Genomic DNA, 22,859 nt, shown 5'->3' with positions numbered 1-22,859 from the left:
ACCGATGCTTGTGGCACTCCCCTGGTCACAGGCCCCAGTCTGAAAAACAACCCTCCACCACCACCCTCTGTCTTCTACCTTTGAGCTGGTTCTGTATCCAAATGGCCAATTCTCCCTGTATTCCGAAAGATCTAACCTTGCTCACCAGTCTCCCATGGGGAACTTTGTCAAATGCCTTACTGAAGCCCATATAGATCACATCTACCACTCTGCTCTCATCAATCCTCTTTGCTACTTCTTCAAAAAACCCAATCAAGTTTGTGAGACATGATTTCCCACACAGAAAGTCATTCGGGGGGGGGGAAAGAGAACTCTTGAAATGCAGTTGTAATCAAAGATAGTATATTGATTATCCCTTATCAGTCCTTGCCTTCCAAATACATGCACATTCTGTCCCTCGGGATTCCCTCCAACAACTTGCCCAACACCGACGTCAGGCTCACTGGTCTATAGTTCTCTGGCTTGTCCTTACTACCCTTCTTAAACAGTGGCACCACGTTAGCCAACTTCCAGTCTTCCAGCACCTCATCTGTGTCTATCAATGATACAAATATCTCAGCAAGAGGCCCAGTAATCACTTCCCTAGCTTCCCACAGAGTTTAGGGTGTCCCTGATCAGGTCCTGGGAATTTATCCACCTTTATGCATTTCAAGACATCCAGCACTTCCTCCTCAGATTTCATTTTTCAAGATGTCACCATCTATTTCCTTACATTCATTGGCCATGCTAAATTGCCGGTAGTGTTAGGTGAAGGGGTAAATGTAGGGGAATGGGTGTGGGTGGGTTGCACTTTGGTGGGTCGGTGTGGACTTGTTGGGCCGAAGGGCCTGTTTCCATACCGTAAGTAATCTAATCTAATCTATATCTTCCATGTCCTTTTCCACAGTAAATACCGATGCAAAATACTCAGTTAGTATCTCCTCCATTTTCTGCGGCTCCAAACAAAGGCTGCCTTACTGATCTTTGAGGGGCCCTATTCTCAGTGCAATTGGGGAGAATCCAAGAGGACTTGAAAATGGCTAATGTAACCTCTGTTAAGAAGAGAAGGAGACAGAGTACAAGAAATCTTTGGCTAGTAAGCTTGATCTTGGTCGTTGGGCAGATTTTCGTGTCCATTAATTATCTGGATGAAAGAAGAGGGCATTATTGCTAAGTTTGCAGATGACACAAAAATACGTGGAGGAATAAGTGGTGTTGAGGAAGCGAGGAGGCTGCAGACGGACTTGGACAAGCTAGGAGATTGGGCAAAAAAGTGGCAGATGAAATACAACTTGGGAAAGTGCGAGTTTATACATTTTGGTTAGATGAAGAGAGGTGTAGACTATTTTCTAAATTGGGAAAGGATTCAGAAATCTGAGGCACAAAGGGACTTGAGAGGCCTAGTTCAGGATTCTCTTAAGCATGTTCAATTGGCAGTCAGGAACACAAATGCAATATTAGCATTCATTTTGTGAGGGCTATAAAAACAACAATAGTGATGTGCTTCTAAAGCTGTGTAAGGCTGTGGACATTTGTGAGCCACTTAACGATATTGTGAGAAAGGTTGTGCTGTACTTCAATGGGGTCCAGATGAGGTTTACATGAATGGTCATGAGAACAAATGAGTAGAAGTTCAGAATTCTGGGTCTATACTTGATGGAGTTTAGAAGTATAATGGGGGACCTGATTGAAACTTATAGGATACTGACAGACTTGAATAAATGGACATGGAGAAGATGTTTCCATTAGTATGAAGTGAAAGAGCGTGAGGGCTGGGGTGAGCATGTGGCGGCCTCCTTCGTCCCCTCTCCCTCAAAACAAAAACTGGCGGCATCAGCTTCACAGAGAAGTATCGATCTACTCAACATTTGAGGAGTCTGGCACCTGAGAAGAAGCCTGGAAACTCAAGAAAACTGAAGTCAAGTCCACTACTAAATTTATAACGGACAAGCAGGAGAATTTTGTTCAAATGTATCCCAGGATGTTGTAGGTAGTTAGAAGAAAATTGCAGGGCCCCTAGCTAAGATATTTCTATCATATACAACCTCAGGCGAGGTGCTGGAGGACTGGTGCATGGCAAATGTTGTGCCTTTATTTCAGAAAGAAAGACTGTAAGGAGAAACCTGGGAAGTACAGACCAGTGAGTCTGAGATCAGTGGTAGGTAGTTTGTTGGAAGGGATTCTGAGAAATAGGATTTACGCACATTTGGAGCAGCAAGGACTAATTAAGGATCATCGTCGTGGCTTTGTGCATGTGAAATTGTGCCTCACAAACTTGATTTGGTTTTTTAAGGATGTAACCAAAAAGATTGATGAGGGCAGAGGAGTAGACAATGTCCACACAGACTTCAGTATAACCTTCAACAAGGTTCCACATGGTAGACTGATAGTAATGTTAGATCACATGGGATTCAGGGAGAGCTTGCCAATTGGGTACAAAATGGGCTTGACGATAGGAGACAGAGGTTGGTGATGGGATTTGTTTTCCAGACTGGAGGCCTGTGAGCTGCAGTGTTCCACAGGGATTGGTGCTGGAATCACTTTGTCATTTATATGAAAAATTTAGATGCAAATTTAGGAGGGGTGGTTAGTAAGTTTGTGAATGACACCAACATTGGTGACATAGTTAACAGTGAAGATTACAAAGGCATCTTGATCAAGAAAAGATTCACAAGGATGTTTCCCAAGATGGAGGGTTTGAGCTGTCGGGAGAGGCTGAATAGACTGGCATGTAGGTTAATTTGATCTGGTATAGAAGGGTATGTAGGTTAGTTTGATCTTCAAAGGGCCTGTACTGTACTGTAAAGTTGTATGTTTTATGTTGTATTTTCACTGGAGTGTCAGAAGCTGAGGAATAACCCTAGAGAGATTTATAGAATCATGAGGGGCATGGATAGGGCAAACACACAAGGTCTCTTCCCCGGCGTGGGAGGAGTGCAAAACTAGACGGCATAGGTTTGAAGTGAGAGGGGAAAAATTTAATATGGATCTAAGGTTCAACTTTTTCCACAGAGGATGGTGCATATATGGAATGCGCTGCCAGAGGAACTGGTGGAAGCTGGTACAATGACAACATTTAAAAGGCATCTGGATGGGTATATGAATAGGAAGGGTTGAAAGGAAAAGGGCCAAATGCTGGCAAAGGGGACTAGATTTAATTAGGATAGCTGCTCGGCACTGACAAGTTGGATTGAAGAGTCTGATTCCATGCTATATATTCTCTATGACTCAATGACTCTTCAACTTGTGGAACGAATGATGGGAAATTACTAACTAAGATAATTCCAGACTGCACCTGCAGAGGGCAGTATCCTTTTTCAGAAAGACAATTATTTCCAGTTTTGATGGGAGTCGTGAAAATCAAGTTTGGCTTTGATTTAATGACTTCCTCCTTTTACAAACATCTGCATGTTTTGGTTTCTATTTGTGTTTCCCAATTCAGACTTGGTCCCTATGATTTTGATTTCTATTTTCAGTTAATGATTTCCCACCACATATTAGAATCTGGTTGATGGTTTTCCCGTTTCAATATTAATCGTTTCCTCTTTCGGACAGGGTCTTCTCTTCTATGATTATTTGTTTTTGTTGAAAATATCACTCCATCTGAAACAATTATTGCTCATCACTAACAAGTTGAACAGGAAGTAATGGGCAGCATTTTAAAATCAGTAACAAAGCTACAGCCCTCACTGATGTGGAATGAAGGTGCCCTCAAAGACCTAGTGTCTCTGTGCACAGATTTTCTGTTTATCAATGCGAGTTGAAGTTTGACATCAAGTCAGCATCCAACAGCAGTTGGAATATCAAGAAAAATAAGCAGCCAGCTGGTTATATGAAGACATAAATTAATTTAGAAAGTCAATAGCTTGTGAGAGGAACCACAGTTTTCTTGATTAGAGACCACATAGACATTTCAAAAATGAAAAGAAAATTAATTTCAATGGCTACAGCAGAAGGAATATAAATTGCATACACTTAAATAGTCCGGGATGGAAACCACTTCGAATTTTGCATTTACATATTTATCTTGAGGTGCTTCTGGCTGTACAAAGAGAACAAGACCAACATCTACTACTGACTGATAATCAATTAAAAATGTGATTAGACTGCTGAAGGTTGAAACAAAACCGTAAATAACTGAGGAATTAAATTCTGATGAATACTACACCAATGCAGTTCAAGTCAGTGTTGTTTTAGTGGTAAAGGGAAACAAAGCTGATGTTTGAATTCTGAAACAGGAACAGAAATATCCTGACAATTTTAGTAGCAAAAACAGGAAGACAGGGTATCTGAATGGCGATGGTTTGGGAAAGCGAGAGGTCTTGTACACCAGTCACTGAAACTAAGCACATACGTGCAGCAAGTGATAGATAAAGTATATGGTATGTTAGACTTCATAGTGACAGGATTTAAGTACAGGAGCAGGATGTTTTGCTGCAATTATACGAGGTCTTGGAGACCCCACCTGTGTGCCGTTTTGATCTCCCTCTCTGAGGAAGGACATTCTGGCTATGAAGGGAGATCAACAAAGGTTTACTGGATTGATTCCTGGGATGACAGAACTGATGAACGAAGACAGACTGGGTCAGTTCGGATTTCATTGATTGGAGTTTCGAAGAATGAGGGGGCTGGGGTGGGGATCTCATGGAAACCTATAAATTTCTAGCAAGATTATACAATGCACAAACACAGGAAGGATGTTTCTGACAACAGGGAAGTCAAGAACCAAAAATCTCAGTCTAAAGGTACCAGGAAGACCATTGAGCAGAAAAGTTTTAACCCAGACAGTGATGAGTCTGTGGAATTCTCTGCTACAGAAAGTGGTTGAAGCCAAAATATTGAGCATTTTCAACAAGGAGTTGATTAGATTCCTTGCAGTATGGAGTTCGGCCCAACAAGTCCACACAAACCCTCCAAGGAGTAACCCACCCAGACCCATTCTCCTACCCTATATTCACCCCTGACATTATGGGCAATTTAGCATGGCCAATTCACCTGACCTGCACATCTTTGGATTGTGGGAGGAAACCGAGCACCCAGAGGAAACCCACGCAGACACGGGAGAATGTGCAAACTCCACACAGACAGTCGTCTGAGGTTGGAATCGAATCTGGGTCCCTGGCACTGAGAGGCAGTAGTGTTAACCACTGAGCCACCGTGATGCCCCCATATTGAGCATAGTTCTTTGTGGAAGAGAGATCAAAGGATATGGAGAAAAAGCAGTAACATGGTATTGAGCAGAGGTTACAGCCATGATCGTACAGAATTGCGGAGAAAGTTTGAAGAGCTGAATAGCCAACTATTGCCCCTATTTTTCTATATTTCTATGAATTAGTGACTCCACTGTTGGATTGAATAATGCAATCCCCACTTGTCAACTTCAGGTGGTGTTCCAATTTATAAGTTCGTATACCCAACATCATGCAGATGCCATTTGGGCTAGCCAGAGTGAAAGGGCAGGGGATGCATGCAAAGTTGTGAGGAGAACTGTCCATGCTGTAGGTGAGACTGTTCAAACTGTTCCATCAAGACAAATTTCAAGTTCCTCCTATTCCAGAGAATATTCATTTTCTCACATGGAGATTCACAATGCTGCCTCACTGGACGGCAATGCTGTTGGACAAGTAGCAGAACACACTGACATAAATAGCCTTTGACTTGTTTTATCAGATTTCCTTGTTGTGTAAACAAATTTGTTTTCTACATATTCGACATTGGAGGTTAAATCCAATAATTTAATGCATACATTCACATGCATCTTGGCCTATTTATGTATTCACAATGGCAATGGCACCTATGTGCAATCCTCCTTTGTTTCAATCTGACATGGAATCATAGGATGACACAGCAAAGAGACAATTCAGTCTGTTATCTCAATGCCAGTTCTTTGATAAATCTGTCCACTTGTAAACCTATTTCTCAGCACTTTCCTTGTAGCCTTTTAATTTTCTTTTACTTCCAATTTATCCAATTCTATTCTGAATTTTTCACCCATTCAATCTTCCCTACTCTAAAAGAGAACAACTCCAGTTTCTCTATTTCACTGAAATCCCTCAACACTGCTGATACTAATGACGACAGATTCTTCACAATGAAAAATTGTCCCAGGGTGAGAAGATAATATCTACAATTGTTATGAAGCTTATTAGTAACAGATCACAAAGAGAAATTATATACTCAGGTCACATTTAGGGCAATAAAATTGAAGGACGGGTTGTCATGATAGGTGACTTTAATTTTTGATCTGTATCCCATTTAAAAAATGATTCTTGAAGCAAATAATTACCGATTAACATACAAGCTATGATCCAGAATCCAAAACAATACCCCCTATTCAGTTCTGAGAAATCACAAAGTAAAACTTACTGTAATCCAGATAATACCCAAGTACTTAAAAATATTTTTTTTTCCCCAGACAATCCAAGTATAAATATGTACTCCCAACAAAAGTAACGAAATCCATCTGTACATTCAACAGTCAGACTTCTCTTCTTGTTCTTATACAGGAATACAATCACTGCATCTCATCCTGATCTCATTCTGGTAAATCACATTTGTAACGTTCTCCAAGAGTTTGGTATCCTGCCCAGAATGTGACACCCAGAGTTGAATGCAGCACTCGAGCTTAGGCCTCACCAGTAGTTCAAATATGTTTAGCTTGGGCTTTTGTACATATTTACTCAAACCAAGGATTCTAAATAAAAACCCAAAGAAATGCACAAGCTGGCAATGAGAGACAAAAATAGAAATTACTGGAAAAGCTCAGCAGGTCTGATAGCATCTCTGGAGAGAAATCAGAGTTAATGTTTCAGATCAGGTGACCCTTCGAATGGATTCTAAATGCTTTTCCCAAATAGCCTTCTCAACTTGTCCATTCAACTTGCTCACTCTTGACGAATGGCTTATGCCAGAAACGTCGATTCTCCTGCTCCTTGCCTGACCTGTTCTGTTTTTCCAGCACCACACTCTCGATTCTCAATTTGTCCAGTCACCTTCACAGATTAGTATACATACTTTCTCTAGTCTCTATGCTCCTGCATTCCTAGAAATTCATTGTTTTTTAATTCACATTCTCTCTTTTGATCCTTCCCACCAAAATTTTTTTTGTGTTTAATTTCATCCACATGTCTGTCCATTTCATTACTATATCCATATACTCTGTTACTATCCTTCTCCTTGTTCACTACACTTTCTCTGTCATTTCATCTGCAAACTTAATTATACCCTGTATACCCAAGTCTGGCTGTGCATAGACACACACTTGTCAGGGAACACCACTAAACCACTCTTCAGTCTGACAAATAACTGTTCACTACTATTGTTTTCTATCCCTGAGCCAAAGTTGTAAGCATGTGACCTCTGTCCTTTTAATTCTATGAGCTTTAATTTGGTTAACATTATATTGAAGTACTTTGACAAATGTCTCCTTTAAGTCTTCATACACATCAAACACAAAACTTCATCAGCTGTAGGTGACTTCAAACAATTTGAACAAAATAGTTAAACACAACTTGCCTTTACTGAATCTGTGCTGACTTCCTTACCATCATCTTCTTTCACATAGTGTAAATACAAAGAGGTTCCATTCAGTGGCCATTTGTTTGGAATTGCAGGTGTCTAACTAAAAATGGATAGCTTAGAAAAACCCAGGAACATATGTTCTCTTGCCAGTGAGCTAAACAACATCACAAAGAAACTAGAAAAAAAAAATCTATGCATTAAACTCCAACTGTCCTTTAAATCACATTATATTCAAAAGAATAATTGTGAAATCACAACTTACATGATCAAAATGCACATCAATGGAACACCACTTTTATTTTTACACTCAATCAAGAGGTTTAATGGAGTCAAAGTTCAAGGTTCATGTTTTCCATCTTTTCTGATATGCAGGGGTGAGATAAATATAACTGATTTAAAAATACATATCTTGGCAGCTAATTTCACCTGGGGAAAATACTGAAAGCAATGGCTTTTACAAGGCATTTTACCTTAAATGTTATGTAATGATAATAGAAAAGTTAGTGGAGTTAAAAATTATATTGCATTCCTATTTGTAATTCACATGCCATATTTGCAGTTGCAATGAACATATATAAGGAAATTATTACCTTACCCACAGAACCTTGTTTTGTCCAAATTCTGACAGAGGAATCTGCTGCTGCTGAAGCGATCAGCAGTTTTTGATGTTCATCCAAGTTAACAGTTTCATAAATAGCTGTAACAGCACATACAGCTCCTGAATGGCCTTCCAGCTGGGTGGAGACTGCAAACTTTTAAGCACAGGTAAAAGAGGTGATCATTCATAACTAATATATGGAGCTATTATTGACTATTTTGCAACAATGCTGGCAGAAATAGCAGAGGAGCCAGAGACAAGACCACAAAGTGATCTTCAAGACAAAAATTTTCAAATCGATCCATTCGGAAAACAGGAGCCAATGCAGGTAACAAAAATGAAGGTGATGGGCAGTTCAACTTAGAAGACATGTTCTGGATATGTTCGAGCTTATAAAACTGCAGATCAGGTGGATGGCAAGGAAGATATTCTAAAAACTTAAAATCATCAAAAATATAGCTAAAGGTTTCATTGAAGCTAGGGTAAATGTGGGTGCCGGGGCTAGAAAAACTATCGAAATGGATTTGAAAGGAGATGGGATAAGATAGCCTTGGGGTGAACTAAATACTAAAGCCTGGCGTTCAAAGTTGTGGAGACTCCATGGCTCATTAAAAATGGCACTGGGAGTCCCAATCCATAGGACAGAAATTTTTTCAATGTTAGGTAAAGGGGCTGTCATTTGTGGGAAACCAGAAATCAACAGGTCTATTTGAATGTATTGCTGAGTTCAAACAAATTAATTTTTGCTGAAGTAAGGGACTTACATCACAATGAAGCAGTGATGAATTTTGAGTTGGCATAAATGCTTAAAAAGGGCAGATAAAGTAATTTAGAACTGTCAAGCCATCAAGTTATTTAAATATTCTGGACTTTAAATTTCAAAAGAAACTAAGTGTGTCTAAGAACTCAGTTTGTTGACATAATGATCATGACAGCATTATTACTGCTTCCACAACATGTCATTTTCACATTGATGGGCTGTAACTTCACAGTTTGATTCAGAGCTCCAAGAGAATATTAAAAGAGTAGCTCTTTCATGACAGGGGTATGAGCAGAAATGTTTATTTTGTTAATGACTAAGTACTTGGAGATTTCTATATATTAAATGAACCTTTATGAATACAATTTCTTTTATACAGTGACATCTGTAACAGATCCTTCGAACTTTATTTTCTTTCATCTCAGCAGACCTTTTGAGACTGCTCATTGTGGACATTGAGTGAACTGTGTGAAACTTATTTTTGTTGTCTCCATTTGTACAATTTAAGTCAGCAACTGTGAAAATGGCAACGTTAAGGGAACTTGTTGTTCCAATGTAAGTTACATTCAATTTTGCCAAGCAACGGGGCAAGGTTTGTTCTAAGGTTTTCAAGGGGATCATCACTTTGATGGGATTGTACAATAAAACCTCCCAAAGTCAGCAGGAAATTGAGGAGCAAATGTGTAGGGAGATCACAGATAGCTGTAAGAATAATAGGGTTGTAACAGTAAGGGATGTTAACTTTCTAGACACATGACTGAGACTGCCATAGTGTTAAGGGTTTGGATAGGAAAAAATTCGCATTCAGGAAAACTTTCACAATCAATATGTAGATGGCTTTACTAGAGACAGATCAAAACTCAACCGCCTCTTGGGAATTAGGCAGGGCAAGTGATAGAGTTGCGTGCACTTATAGAATCATGGTCACTGATGCCAAAGTTTTAAAATATTTATGGAAAAGGATAGGTCTGGTCTAGATGTTAAAGTTCTAAATTGGGGCAAGGTCAATTTTGATGGTACTAAACACGAATTTTCAAAAGTTGATTGGGGAGATTGTTCGCAGGCAAAGGATGTCTGGCAAGTGGGAGACTTTCAAAAACAAGATAATGAGTTCAGAGCCAGCACGTTTCTGTTAGTGTGAAGGGCAAGGCTGGCAGGAGTCGGGAATACTGGGTGACTATGGACATTGAAGCTATGGTCAAGAAAAAGAAGGGGGTATGTGTCAGGTATAGGCAGCTCAGATCAGTTGAATTCCTTGAGCAGAACAGGGGGCTTCAAGAGTACATTTAAGAGGGAAATTAGGAAGGCAAAAAGGGGACATGAGGTAGCCTTCTCAGATAAAATAAAGGAAACTCCAAAGAGATTCTACAAGTATATTCAGGGCAAAAGAGTAATTAGGGAGAGAATAGGCCCCTGAAAAGATCAATAAGATCGTCTATGTATGGAGTCACAGGAGATGAGGACTATTCTCAATGAATAGTCTCATTACAGAAGGGGAGGTGCTGGAACTCTTAAAATGCATAAAGTAGATAAATCTCTGTGCCCTATCAAGTGTATCCAGGGCATTGTGGAAAGCTGGGCAAGAAATTGCAGGGGCCCTAGCAGAGATATTTTTATCAATGACAACCAAGGGTGAAGCATCAGAAGACTGAAGGGTGGTTAATGTTGTGTCATTATTTCAGAAAGGCTGCAGACCAGTGAGCCTAACATCAGTGGCAGGTAAGTTGTTGGAGGGAAATGAGAGAGAGATGATCTACAAGCATTTGGAAAAGCAAGGACTGATAAGGGATAGTCAACATGGACTTGTACGTGGAAAATTGAATCTTACAAATTTAACTTTTTTTGAAGAGGTTACCAAGAAGATAAATGTAGGCAAAGCGATAGACATCTACATGGACTTTAGTAAGGTCTTCGACACGGTAAACTGGTTAGTAAGGATAGATCACATGGGATTCAGGGAGAAGTAGCTAATTGGATACTAAATTGGCTTGACACGAGGAGACAGAGGGTGGTGGTGAACCAACCAGCTATCGTCGCAAGGATTGATACCAGGTCCACTGTTGTTCGACATTTATGTAAATAATTCGGATGAAAATATGGGAGGCATGGTTTGTAAGTTTGTGAATGACAGCAAAATTGGTGGTATAGTTGGCAGTGAAGAAGGTTATCTAAGAGTATAATGGGATCTTGATCAATGAGGCCAAAGGGCTGAGGAATAACAGGTGGAGTTTAATTCAAATAAATACGAGGTTTCGCATTTTGGTCAGACACATCAGGGCAGGAATTACACACTTAATGACAGAGTCCTGGGGTGTGCTGTCGAATAGAGAGATCTAGGTGTGTAGGAACATAGTTCCTTGAAAGTAGAGTCACTGGTAGAAAGGGTAGTGAAGAAAACATTTGGCATGCTTACTTTCATCGGTCAAAGTATTGAGTACGGGAATTAGGATGTCATGTTACAGCTGTGCAAGACAATAGTAAAGCCACATTTGGAGTACTGTGTATAATTCTGGTTGCCTTGCTATAGGAAGGATGCTATTAAACTGGAAAGGATGCAAAAAAGATTTACAAGCATGTTACTGGGACTGGAGGGCTTGAATTATAAGGAAGCTGGATAGGCTGGGACTTTCTTCCCCAGAGCGTCGGAGTTTGAGGGGATAACCTTAAAGAAGTTTATACAATCATGAGGGGCATAGATAAGGTCAATAGCCAAGCTGTTTTCCTCGGGGTAGGGAAGTCCAAAACTAGAGGAATAGCTTTAAGGTGACAGGGGAAAGATTTAAAGGGACCTGAGGGGCAACTTTTTTCACGCTGAGTGGCGAATGTCCAGAACAATCTGTCAGAGGAAATGTTAGAGGCAAGTATAATTGCAACATTTAAAAGACATTTGGACAAGCACATGGAAAGAACAGCGATTAGATTCCCTACAGTGTGGAAACAGGCCCTTCGGCCCAACCAGTCAACACCGACCCTCCGAAGAGCAACCCACCCAGACCCATTTCCCTCTGACTAATGCACCTAACACTATGAGCAATTTAGCATGGCCAATTCTAACAAATTGCACATTTTTGGACTGTGGGTGGAAACCTGAGCACCCGGACAAAACCCACGCAGACATGGACAGAATGTGCAAACTCCACACAGTCGCCAGAAGCTGGAATCAAACCTGGGATCCTAGTGCTGTGAGGCAGCAGTGATAACCACTGAGCCGCCCTCACACTATGAGCAATTTAGCATGGCCAATTCACCTAAACTGCACATCTTTGGACTGTGGGAGGACACTGGAGCACTCAGAGGAAAAGGTTTAGAGCAATATGGGCCAAACTCAGGCAAATGGGACTGGTTCAGTTTAGGAAATCTGATCGGTATAAACAAGTTGGGCTGAAGCACCTGCTTCTGTGCTGTACAACTTTATGACTCTTGGTGACTCAAAACAGTTCAAACATCAATGGAGAGTTGTTCAAGGATTAAAGTCAATTAGACTTAATAAAACAGTCATGTAGAGAGCAGCAAAGGAATAAGCCCCAGGGTGGAAAGGTGCTGCTAGGAGATGACTGAAGGCTACTGGTTCTCAGAAAGAAATCTCAGAAGCCATGTAAAAACTCTATGAAGGTAGGATTAAAGTAACATCTTAGGATTCAGTAAATGCAGATAAGTATTGGTACTAGAGCTCAAGCAGCATCCTGGAACCGTACTGGGGACTTGGAGGAAGAACATAAGCCCATAATGGTTTAGTGTAGCATAATGCGGGCTTAAAAAAAAGCCCATGAGCAGTACTTGCTTGATGCAACTCAAAGATTAAAGCTTGGAAAAGCACAGGGCAGTACCAGTTTACTGCAAAGTGGATAAGCTAAAATTGTGCTCATGAGCAATTGCTGGAATGGAGTTTCCAGGATCCACGGAAATGCAACAAGTTGGCATGGAAGCTATAAGGAAAAAGGGTGGTGTGTACATGGCATAGATTGGCATGAGTAGGCACTAAGTTATCAGAGATACCACAAAGGGCAAAAGAAAATGCATGAGGGACATGGGTTGGCACTAATTAGGCTTTGGGGTTGTAAGTGAGCATGGTGTGAATTGCCGTGAATTGGCATGGTTGGGCATAAGGAATGGGCAGAGGGTGAGGAGTTGTGAGGCAGAACATCAAGTGGGCCTAATGCTTAAAAACAGACTGGCCCAGGAAAATGAGGATGGGCTTTTGAACAATTTGTCTTGGAACTCAACAGCTTCATTGTCAACTCTGATTTGCGTCAGGAGATACTGAACCAAGCTCTGCCCTGTATCTCATCCCAAAGTGAAAATCACACCACTTTGCTCCCCGAGATAGAAACTGAGACCTACAAAATTTTCCAACTCTGGGAATCTCAGCCTAAGTACGCATAATACTTAATTCAGAACAATCCAACAAACAGCTGGAAGTGGAGGCTTGACTCAGAGGAAAGAGGATGGATTGAGAGCAATTAAATATTGTGAAAAATAACATCTTTAATTTTCTAAAGTTCAACTGTATGAATTTCCAGCCAACTAACAACAATATCAAACATGCACCCCAATAGCACAGAGTTGATAATGAGGTTGAGGGGAGGGGTGAAGAGGTAAAAATGATTGCCTGGATATGGAAGCTGTTCAGTATCTGTGTATGACATCACCAGGTAGATGAGAAAAGGGAAGAGGATTTTTTGAGAATTCTAGAGGTAATGAATTAGGAGCTGGAGATCTTATTTTCAAGGTGTGCTGATTGCATGGGGACAGACAGGGCTAGCCAGCACAAGAAATGTGGTCTACTATCGTAATCACTAAGTCATTGTACTAATTATTCAGTATTACTGACAAGTAAAATTCTGCTCGAAAATTATTTTTCCTATAAAAAGTATAATTTCAGAAAAAAAAACTTTTGCAAAACATGATCAAATTGATTAGCTCTGCATTTAAATTATTATCTGCAAACAATGCAAACTATCCCTAGACAGTGTTGCTTCCAAATGTGTTCACTGGGAATTTGTAGAAAAGTAAGCTGTTTTAAGTCTGACTCACCTTAAAATTCTGCAACTCCCAAACAATCAGACAGTTATCAGATCCTCCAGACACAAGTTCTGTCTCAGGACCTGGAACAAAAACGTTGTCTGAAGTCATCGATACAAATGTTAACTTTTAAGTACAGTAACACATTAAATGTTGTCCCATTTCTCCAACACAACATCCATTTCAACAGATTCAGAAACAGATTTTTTTTAGAATTGTTTCATGGACCAGATTTTTACAAAGTATATCATCACAATGTACAACCTTTGGATAAGAGATGGCACAGTGGCTCAGTGCCCCAAGGACCTGGGTTCAATTCTAGCCTCAGGCAACTACCAGTGTGGAGTTTGCACATTCCCTCTGTGTCTGCATGGGATTCCTCTGGGTGTTCTGGTTTCCTCCCACGGTCCGAAGACGTGGAGTTTAGGTGAATTGGCCATGTTAAATTGCCTACAGTGATGTGGAGGGGAGGCAGGACTTATTGGGCCAAATAGGCTGTTTCCACATTGTAGGGATTCTATGATTGTTAATATAAATTTGAAGCTTTCACTCTTGCAGCCTGCTAGCATTCATTCAAAACAATTGAAATGCCGACATTGTGAAAGGATGAAATTAATTTGTGAGAGGAGGCTCATAAACACACAATATAAATCGCTGGGACCAATTAGCCTGTTTCAAACCCATGCTCTAGAATAATAGCCTGGGCCTCTAGATTCGTTGTCTAGTGACATTGTCAGTATTACATCAACTTCCATCATGACAAAGAATTGGTTGATACAACGTCAAAGATAACATGAATGGGACAGAAATAAAAGATGTATATAAGGGGGGTGACTGCCAGGATCATGAATAGTTTCTGTCTGTAGCAAAAACAAAATGAGAATAGCACAAAAATCTGTTAGTGAGTTTTGAGAAGATTTGTAGCTCAGGTTGAGGTTCTGAATGTAGATTTGCTCGCTGAGCTGGGAGGTTCATTTCCAGACATTTCATCCCCCTGCTAGGTAAAGTCTTCAATGGGCCTCAGGCGAAGCAGTGTACATGATTCCTGCTTTCTATTTATATGCTTGGGTTGGTGATGTGATTTCCTGTGGTGATGTCATTTCCCATGGTGATGCCATTTCCTGTTATAGAGTCATAGAGATGTACCAAATGGAAACAGACCCTTCGGTCCAACCAGTCTCTGCCAACCAGATATCCCAACCCAATCAGGTCCCACCTGCCAGCACCCAGCCCATATCTCTCCAAACCCTTCCTATTCATATACCCATCCAAATGCCTTTTAAATACTGCAATTGTACCAGCCTCCACCACTTCCTCTGGCAGCTCATTCCATACATGTACCACCCTCTATGCGAAAAGGTTGTCCCATAGGTCTCTTTTATATCTTTCCCCTCTCACCCTAAACCTATGCCCTCTAGTTCTGGACTCTCCCATCCCAGGGAAAAGACTTTGTCCATTTATCCTATCCATGCCCCTCATGATTTTGTAAACCTCTAAGGTCACCCCGCAGTCTCCGACGCTCCAGTGAAAACAGTCCCAGCCTGTTCAGCCTCTCCCGATAGCTCAAATCCTACAACCCTGGCAACATTCTTGGAAATCTTTTCTGAACCATTTCACGTTTCACAATGTCTTTCCGATAGGAAGGAGACCAGAACTGCATACAATAATCCAACAGTGGCCTAACCAATGTCCTGTACAGCCACAACATGACCTCCCAACTCCTGTACTCAATATTCTGACCAATAAAGGAAACGATACCAAAAACCTTCTTCACTATCCTATCTACCTGCAACTCTACTTTCAAGGAGCTATAAACCTGCACTCCAAGGTCTCTTTTTCAGCAACACTTCCTAGGACCTGACCATTAAGTATATAAGTTCTGCTAAGATTTGCTTTCCCAAAATGCAGCACCTCACATTTATCTGAATTAAACTCCATCTGCCACTTCTCAACCCACTGGCCTATCTGATCAAGATCCTGTTGTAATCGGAGGTAACCCACTTCGCTGTCCACTACACCTCCAATTTTGGTGTCATCTGCAAACTTACTAACTGTACCTCTTATGCTCGCATCCAAATCATTTATGTAAATGACAAAAAGTAGAGAATCCAGCAGTGATCTTTGTGGCACTCCACTGGTCACAGGCCTCCAGTCTGGAAAATAACCCTCCACCACCACCCTGTCTTCTACCTTTGAGCCAGTTCTGTATCCACATGGCTAGTTCTCCCTGTATTCCATGAGATCTAGCCTTGCTAACCAGTCTTCCGTGGGGAACCTTGTTGAACGCCTTACTAAAGTCCATATAAATCACATCTACCACTCTGCCCTCATCAATCCTCTTTGTTACTTCCTCAAAAAACTCAATCAAGTTTGTGAGACATGATTTCCCATGCACAAAGCCATGTTGACTATCCCTAATTAGTCCTTGCCTTCCCAAATACATGTACATCCTGTCTCTCAGGATTTCCTTCAACAACTTGCCCATCACCGACGTCAGGCTCACAGGTCTATATTTCCCTGGCTTGTCTTCTTTTTCTCAGGGGTGGTAGATGGGGTCTAACTCGATGTGTTTGTTGAAAGAGTTCTGGTTGGAATGACATGCTTCTAGGAATTCCCGTGCATGTTTCTGTTTGGCTTGTCCTAAGATGGATGTGTTGTCCCAGTCGAAGTGGTGTCCTTCCTTATCTGTATGTAAGGATACTAGTGAGAGAGGGTCATGTCGTTTTGTGGCTAGTTGGTGTTCATGTATCCTGGTGGCTAGTTTTCTGCCTGTTTGTCCAATGTAGTGTCTGTTATAGTTATTGCATGGTATTTTGTAAATGACATTAGTTTTGCTTGTTGGGGTATAGGGTCTTTCAAGTTGATTAGCTGCTGTTTTAGTGTATGATGCCAAGGGGTCCGAGTAGTCTGGCATTGTCCATATGTGTTGTTTTCATATAGATGCTGGTTTGAAGTTGCCCATTGGCTGTTCGCTCTACCGTGATATCCAGGAATGGCAGTTTGTTGTTGTTTTCCTCCTCTTTAGTGAATTTTATGCCAACAGGCATCATGGTAGCCCACAAACCCACCAACACACTAGAACAGCAGCTAATGAACTTGAAAGACCCTATACAGCCAACAAGCGAAACTAATGTCATTTACAAAATACCGTGCAAGAACTGTAACAAACACTACATTGGACAAACAGGCAGAAAACTAGCCACCAATATACATGAACACCAACTAGCCACAAAATGACATGACCCTCTTTCACGAGTATCCTTACACACAGATAATGAAGGATACCACTTCGACTAAGACAACACATCCATCTTTGGACATGTCAAACAGCGACACACGGGAATTCCTGGAAGCATGTCATTCCAACCGGAACTCTATCAGCAAACACATCGAGTTCGACCCCATATACCACCCCCTGAGGAAAAGAACAGGAAATGACATCATCACAGGAAATGACACCGCCAACCCAAACATATAAATAGAAAACAGAAATCATGTACACTGCTTCGCCTGAGGGCCACTGAAGATGTTGCTTAGTAGGGTGACACAACAACCGGAAATGAACCTCCCATCTCAGCGAGCAAATCTAAATCCAGAACAAAAATCTGTGAAAAGAAAGATGAAAAAATAGAGGCAGCGATTACAGATGAAAGTTTTGAACTCCTCGGGTGAGTCCAGAAGACCAAAACTGCCCAAGTGAAAGATCCTGTGACTGTTCAGTGACAGTTACTCAAATTTAGCTTCAGCAATATTAAAACACTGCAGGGAGGCTAAGGACAGAGAGGTCAGCATAACAGAAGGGTGGAGAATTTTAATGAAAGATAACAAGAAGCTAGAGGCCATTCTTGCAGACTGAAGGTATTCCATTTAAGACTCACACAACCTCCAGCTGGTCTCCTGTGTAAACTAGTACACATTGTGGGCAGTGAATACAATTTAACAAAGTGAAAAACAAGCACATATAAATCACTATTTCATCTGGCAAGTGTTTTGATACCTTAGATGATGAGAAGAGGTAATTGGGCAGTGTAAAGTATTTTTCTGCAGCATCAGCTGGGCCAGCATTTATTGCACGTGTGATTACCTCAAGAAATTAATAGTATTAACAGAAGATAGCAAATTCTAAGATTTCATCCCAGATGTAGTAAAGAATAATGATGCCATTCCAAGTGAGAATGGTGTGTGGCTTAAGAGTAACTTGCAGGTGTCAATGTTTCCATGGTTTTGCTACCCTTGTCTTTCAAGATATTATATGCTACAAGTTTGGAAGTTGCTGTCTAAATAGCCTTACAAAGTTGTTGCAGAGCCACTTGTATATAGGACACCCAACTGCTCCTGTACCAGTGCTAGAGGACATGGACACACAGTACAATGCAATTCAATTCAAAATAGAAACAGGCTCTTCAATCCCTCAAGCCTATGCCGATTCCAAATCCTTACTAAAGTCTGCTACTTACTGCCCATGTACAGTTTCTATCCCTCTGTCCACCTGCCATTTTTGTGTCTATCAAGACACGCCTTAACTGTTGCTAATGTACTTGCTTCCACCACCTCCACATTCCAGGCATCCACCATCCTCTGGGAGAAACATTTTCCCTGTACCTTTCCCCCAAACTTTCCCCCCTCACGGCAAACCTGTGCTCTCTTATACTTGACCTTTCCATCCTGGGAAAAAGTCCTTGACTATCCACCCAATCTATGTCTCTCAAAATTCAGAAGATCTCTATCAGATCGCCCTTGTTAACAACAGTGAGGTAGAGTCCACAGCCGAGAAAAAAGACATATTCGACTGTTGGCCCCTAAGGCTACCATCATAACAAATGCAACAGAGACTAAGAAACCAGGAGAAGTGACCTATCAAGAAAATTGGTGTGAGCAACATCTTCTCCGTATTCACTAAAAGCTTCCCCAGTAATGGAAACAGAAATATTCAGGGAGAAAAGGGAAGGGTCAGAGCTGAATTGGATGAAACTGAGAGGGGGATGGGAAGTAGAAGAAAAGTTGATGAAATTTTCTAGTTCCTAGGAGCAAGAGTATAAAATGACAGATACAAATGATCTTGCATCCATTATAAGCTGGGATGTTCACTGATGACTGCGCAATAATTAGCACTATTCATGTCTCCTCAGATACTGAAGCAGTCTATGTCCAAATGCAGCAAAACCTAGACAATATTCAGACTTGGGCTGACAAATGGCAAGTCACATTCATGCCACATTCAGGCAATGACAATCTCCAAAAGAAAGAATCGAAAGATCATCTTTTGATATGCAATCATTTTACTGTCACCAAATCTCCCAAAACCAACACCCATTGACCAGAAACTGAACCGGTCTAGCCATATAAAATTGTGTGGTTATGACACCAGGTCACAAGCTTAGAATCCTGCAGTGACTACCTCATCTCCCAACTGCCTAAAGCCTATCCACAAACTACAGAGCAGAAGTCAGGGGTGTGATGGAATTCTCCCCAGTTATCTGGCTGACTACAGCTCCAACAACATTCAACAATAAAAAAGTAGGCTAGTTGACTAGCGATATATGCACAAACCATAAGACATAGGAGTGGAAGTAAGGCCATTCGGCCCATCGAGTCCACTCCGTCATTTAATCATGGCTGACAGGCATTTCAACTCCACTTGCCCACATTCTCCCCGTAGCCCTGAATTCCTCGTGTCATCAAGAATTTATCAACCTCTGCCTTGAAGACATTTAGCGTCCCGACTTCCACTGCACTCCGCGGCAATGAATTCCACAAGCCTACCACTCTCTGGCTGAAGAAATGTCTCCACATTTCTGTTCTGAATTGACGCCCTCTAATTTTAAGGCTGTGCCCACGGGTCCTAGTCTCCCCACCTAACGGAAACAATTTCTTAGTGTCCACCTTTTCCAAGCCATGTATTATCTTGTAAGTTTCTATTAGATCTCCCCTTAACCTTCTAAACTCCAATGAGTACAATCCCAGGATCCTCAGCCGTTCCTTGTATGTTAGACCTACCATTCCAGGGATCATCCGTGTGTATCTCCGCTGGACACGCTCTAGTGCCAGTACGTCCCTCCTGAGGTGTGGGGCCCAAAACTGGACACAGTACTCCCAATGGGGCCTAACCAGAGCTTTTATAAAAAGTCTCAGTAGCACATCACTGCTTTTATATTCCAACCCTTTTGAGAAAAAATGACAACATTGCATTCGCTTTCTTAATCACGAATTCAACCTGCATGTTTACCTGAAGAGAATCCTCGACTAGCACTCCCAGATCCCTTTGTACTTTGACTTTATGAATTTTCTCACCATTTAGAAAGTAGTCCATGCTTGTATTCTTTTTTCCAAACTGCAAGACCTCGCATTTGCTCACATTGAATTCCATCAGCCATTTCCTGGACCACTCTCCCAAACTGTCGAGATCCTTCTGCAGCCTCCCCACTTCCTCAGTACTACCTGCCTGTCCACCTATCTTCGTATCATTGGCAAACTTCGCTAGAATGCCCCCAGTCCCTTCATCCAGATCATTAATATATAACATGAACAGCTGCGGCCCCAACACTGAATCCTGTGGGACACCTCTTGTCACCGGCTGCCATTCCGAAAAAGAACCTTTTATCCCAACTCTCTGCCTTCTGTCAGACAGCCAATCCTCAATCCATGCCAGTAGTTCACCTCGAACACCACAGGCCCTCACCTTACTCAGCAGCCTCCCATGTGGCACCTTATCAAAGGCCTTTTGGAAGTCTAGATAGACCACATCCACTGGGTTTCCCTGGTCTAACCTACTTGTCACCTCTTCAAAGAATTCTAACAGGTTTGTCAGGCATGACCTCCCCTTACTAAATCCATGTTGACTTGTTCTATACCGACCCTGCTCTTCCAAGAATTTAGAAACCTCATCCTTAATGATGGATTCTAGAATTTTACCAACAACCGAGTTTAGGCTAATTGGCCTATAATTTTCCACCTTTTGTCTTGATCCTTTCTTGAACAATGGGGTTACAACAGCGTTCTTCCAATCATCCAGGACTTTCCCTGACTCCAGTGACTTTTGAAAGACCTCAACCAACGCCTCCGCTATTTCCTCAGCCACCTCCCTCAGAACTCTAGGATGTAGCCCATCGTGACCAGGAGATTTGTCAATTTTAAGACCTTTTAGCTTTTCTAGCACTTTCTCTTTTGTAATGGCAACCATACTCAACTCAGCCCCCTGATTCCCTTTAATTGTTGGGATATTACTCATGTCTTCCACTGTGAAGACTGACGCAAAGTACTTATTAAGTTCTCCAGCTATTTCCTTATCTCCCATCACTAGGCTTCCAGCATCAGTTTGAAGTGGCCCAATGTCTACTTTTACCTGTCATTGTTTCTTATGTATTGAAAGAAACTTTTACTATCATTTCTAATATTGCTGGCTAGCCTACCTTCATATTTGATCCTCTCCTTCCTTATTTCCCTCTCTGTTATCCTCTGTTTGTTTTTGTAGCCTTCTCAATCTTCTGATTTCCCAATGCTCTTGGCCACTTTATAGGTTCTCTCTTTTTCTTTGATAGATTTCCTGACTTCCTTTGTCAGCCATGGCTGTCTAATCCCTCCCTGGATAATCTTTCTTTTCTTGGGGATGAACTTCTGTACTGTGTGCTCAATTATACCCACAAACTCCTGCCATTTTTGCTCTACTGTCTTCCCTCCTCGGCTCTGCTTCCACTTGATTTTCATCAGTTCCTCTCTCATGCCCTCATAATTACTTTTAACTGTAACACCATTACATCCGATTTTGCCTTCTCTCTTTCAAACTGCAGACTGAACTCTACCATATTATGATCGCTGCTTCCTCAGTGTTCCCTTACTTTAAGATCTTTAGTCTGGTTCATTACATAGCACTAGGTCCAAAACAGCCTGCTCCCTTGTGGGCTCCATGACAAGCAGTTCCAAAAAGCTATCCTGTAAGTATTCCTTGAATTCCCTTTCTTTGGATCCACTGGCAACATTATTTACCCAGTCCACCTGCATATTGAAGTCCCCCATGATCACCGTGACATTGCCTTTCTGACATGCCTTTTCTATTTCCCGGTACATGTTGCGCCCCTGGTCCTGACCACTGTTAGGAGGTCTGTACATAACTCCCATTATGGTTTTTTTGCCTTTATGGTTCCTCAATTCCACCCACACAGACTCCACATCATCCGACCCTATGTCATTCAGTGCCACAGATTTAATTTTGTTCTTAACTAACAAGGCCACCCCGCCCCCTCTGCCCACCTCCTTGTCTTTTCGATAAGTTGAAAACCCTTGAATGTTTAACTGCCAGTCCTGAACCCCCTGCAACCATGTCTCTGTGATGCCTACCACATCATAATCATTCACGATGATCTATGCTGTTAGTTCATCTACTTTGTTACGAATGCTACAAGCATTCAGGTAAAGTGCCTTAATGCTAACATTCTTTTCATTAGAGATATTGGAAGTCATAAGATGTCCTAAGTTATCCTTCCTTTTTGTTGCATTCCTAATCTGCCTCAAGGTTAAATCTACCTGCATACATGCTATCCTCCTGCTTATCTTTCCATTTAACTCCATACTCCCTGTCGTTTTCATTTTCCCTTCCCCCCAGCTCAGAAGCTTAAAGTCCTACTGACCACCCTATTTATCCTCTTCGCTAGAACATTGGTACCAGATCGGTTCAGGTAGACACCGTCCCAATGGTACAGATCCCCCCGGTTCCAAAACTGATGCCAATGCCCCTTGAAATGGAATCCCTCTTTCCCATACCAATCCCTTAGCCACGTGTTTACTTCCCTAATTTTCTTATCCCTATGCCAATTGGCACATGGCTCAGGCAGTAATCCGGAGATTATGACCTTTGAGGACCTGTACTTCAATTTTCTTCATAGTGCTTGATAATCCCCAAACAGGTCCTCCACCCTAGCTTTGCCTATGTTGTTAGTCCCAACGTGGACCACAACAACTGGATCCTCCCCCTCCCGCTCCAAT

The 22,859-nt window shown here is 41.5% G+C and overlaps 1 protein-coding gene across 3 annotated transcripts in view; it reads right to left on the bottom strand.

Moving 5' to 3' along the window:
* Window positions 1-22,859, bottom strand: part of elp2 (elongator acetyltransferase complex subunit 2) — a 149,684-nt gene that overhangs the window by 114,721 nt on the left and 12,104 nt on the right. For 2 of the 3 annotated variants that reach the window (XM_043689953.2, XM_043689952.2), the window contains exons 3-4: window positions 13,893-13,963; window positions 8,096-8,252 (exon numbers count right to left, since the gene is read on the bottom strand). In XM_043689953.2, the coding sequence (XP_043545888.1) occupies window positions 8,096-8,252; window positions 13,893-13,963 (228 nt within the window). Of the gene's footprint in view, window positions 1-8,090; window positions 8,253-13,892; window positions 13,964-22,859 lie in introns of those variants that run through there. The other variant, XM_043689954.2, reaches the window with a different exon arrangement.

The sequence above is a fragment of the Chiloscyllium plagiosum genome, unplaced genomic scaffold (genome assembly GCF_037043375.1).
Source record: "Chiloscyllium plagiosum isolate Xiang-an unplaced genomic scaffold, Cpla_swu_hap1 HiC_scaffold_5, whole genome shotgun sequence".
NCBI classification, from domain to species: domain Eukaryota; kingdom Metazoa; phylum Chordata; class Chondrichthyes; order Orectolobiformes; family Hemiscylliidae; genus Chiloscyllium; species Chiloscyllium plagiosum.
The sequence above is the reverse complement of the archived record's forward strand: the minus strand, read 5'-3'. Positions and strand labels throughout refer to the sequence as shown.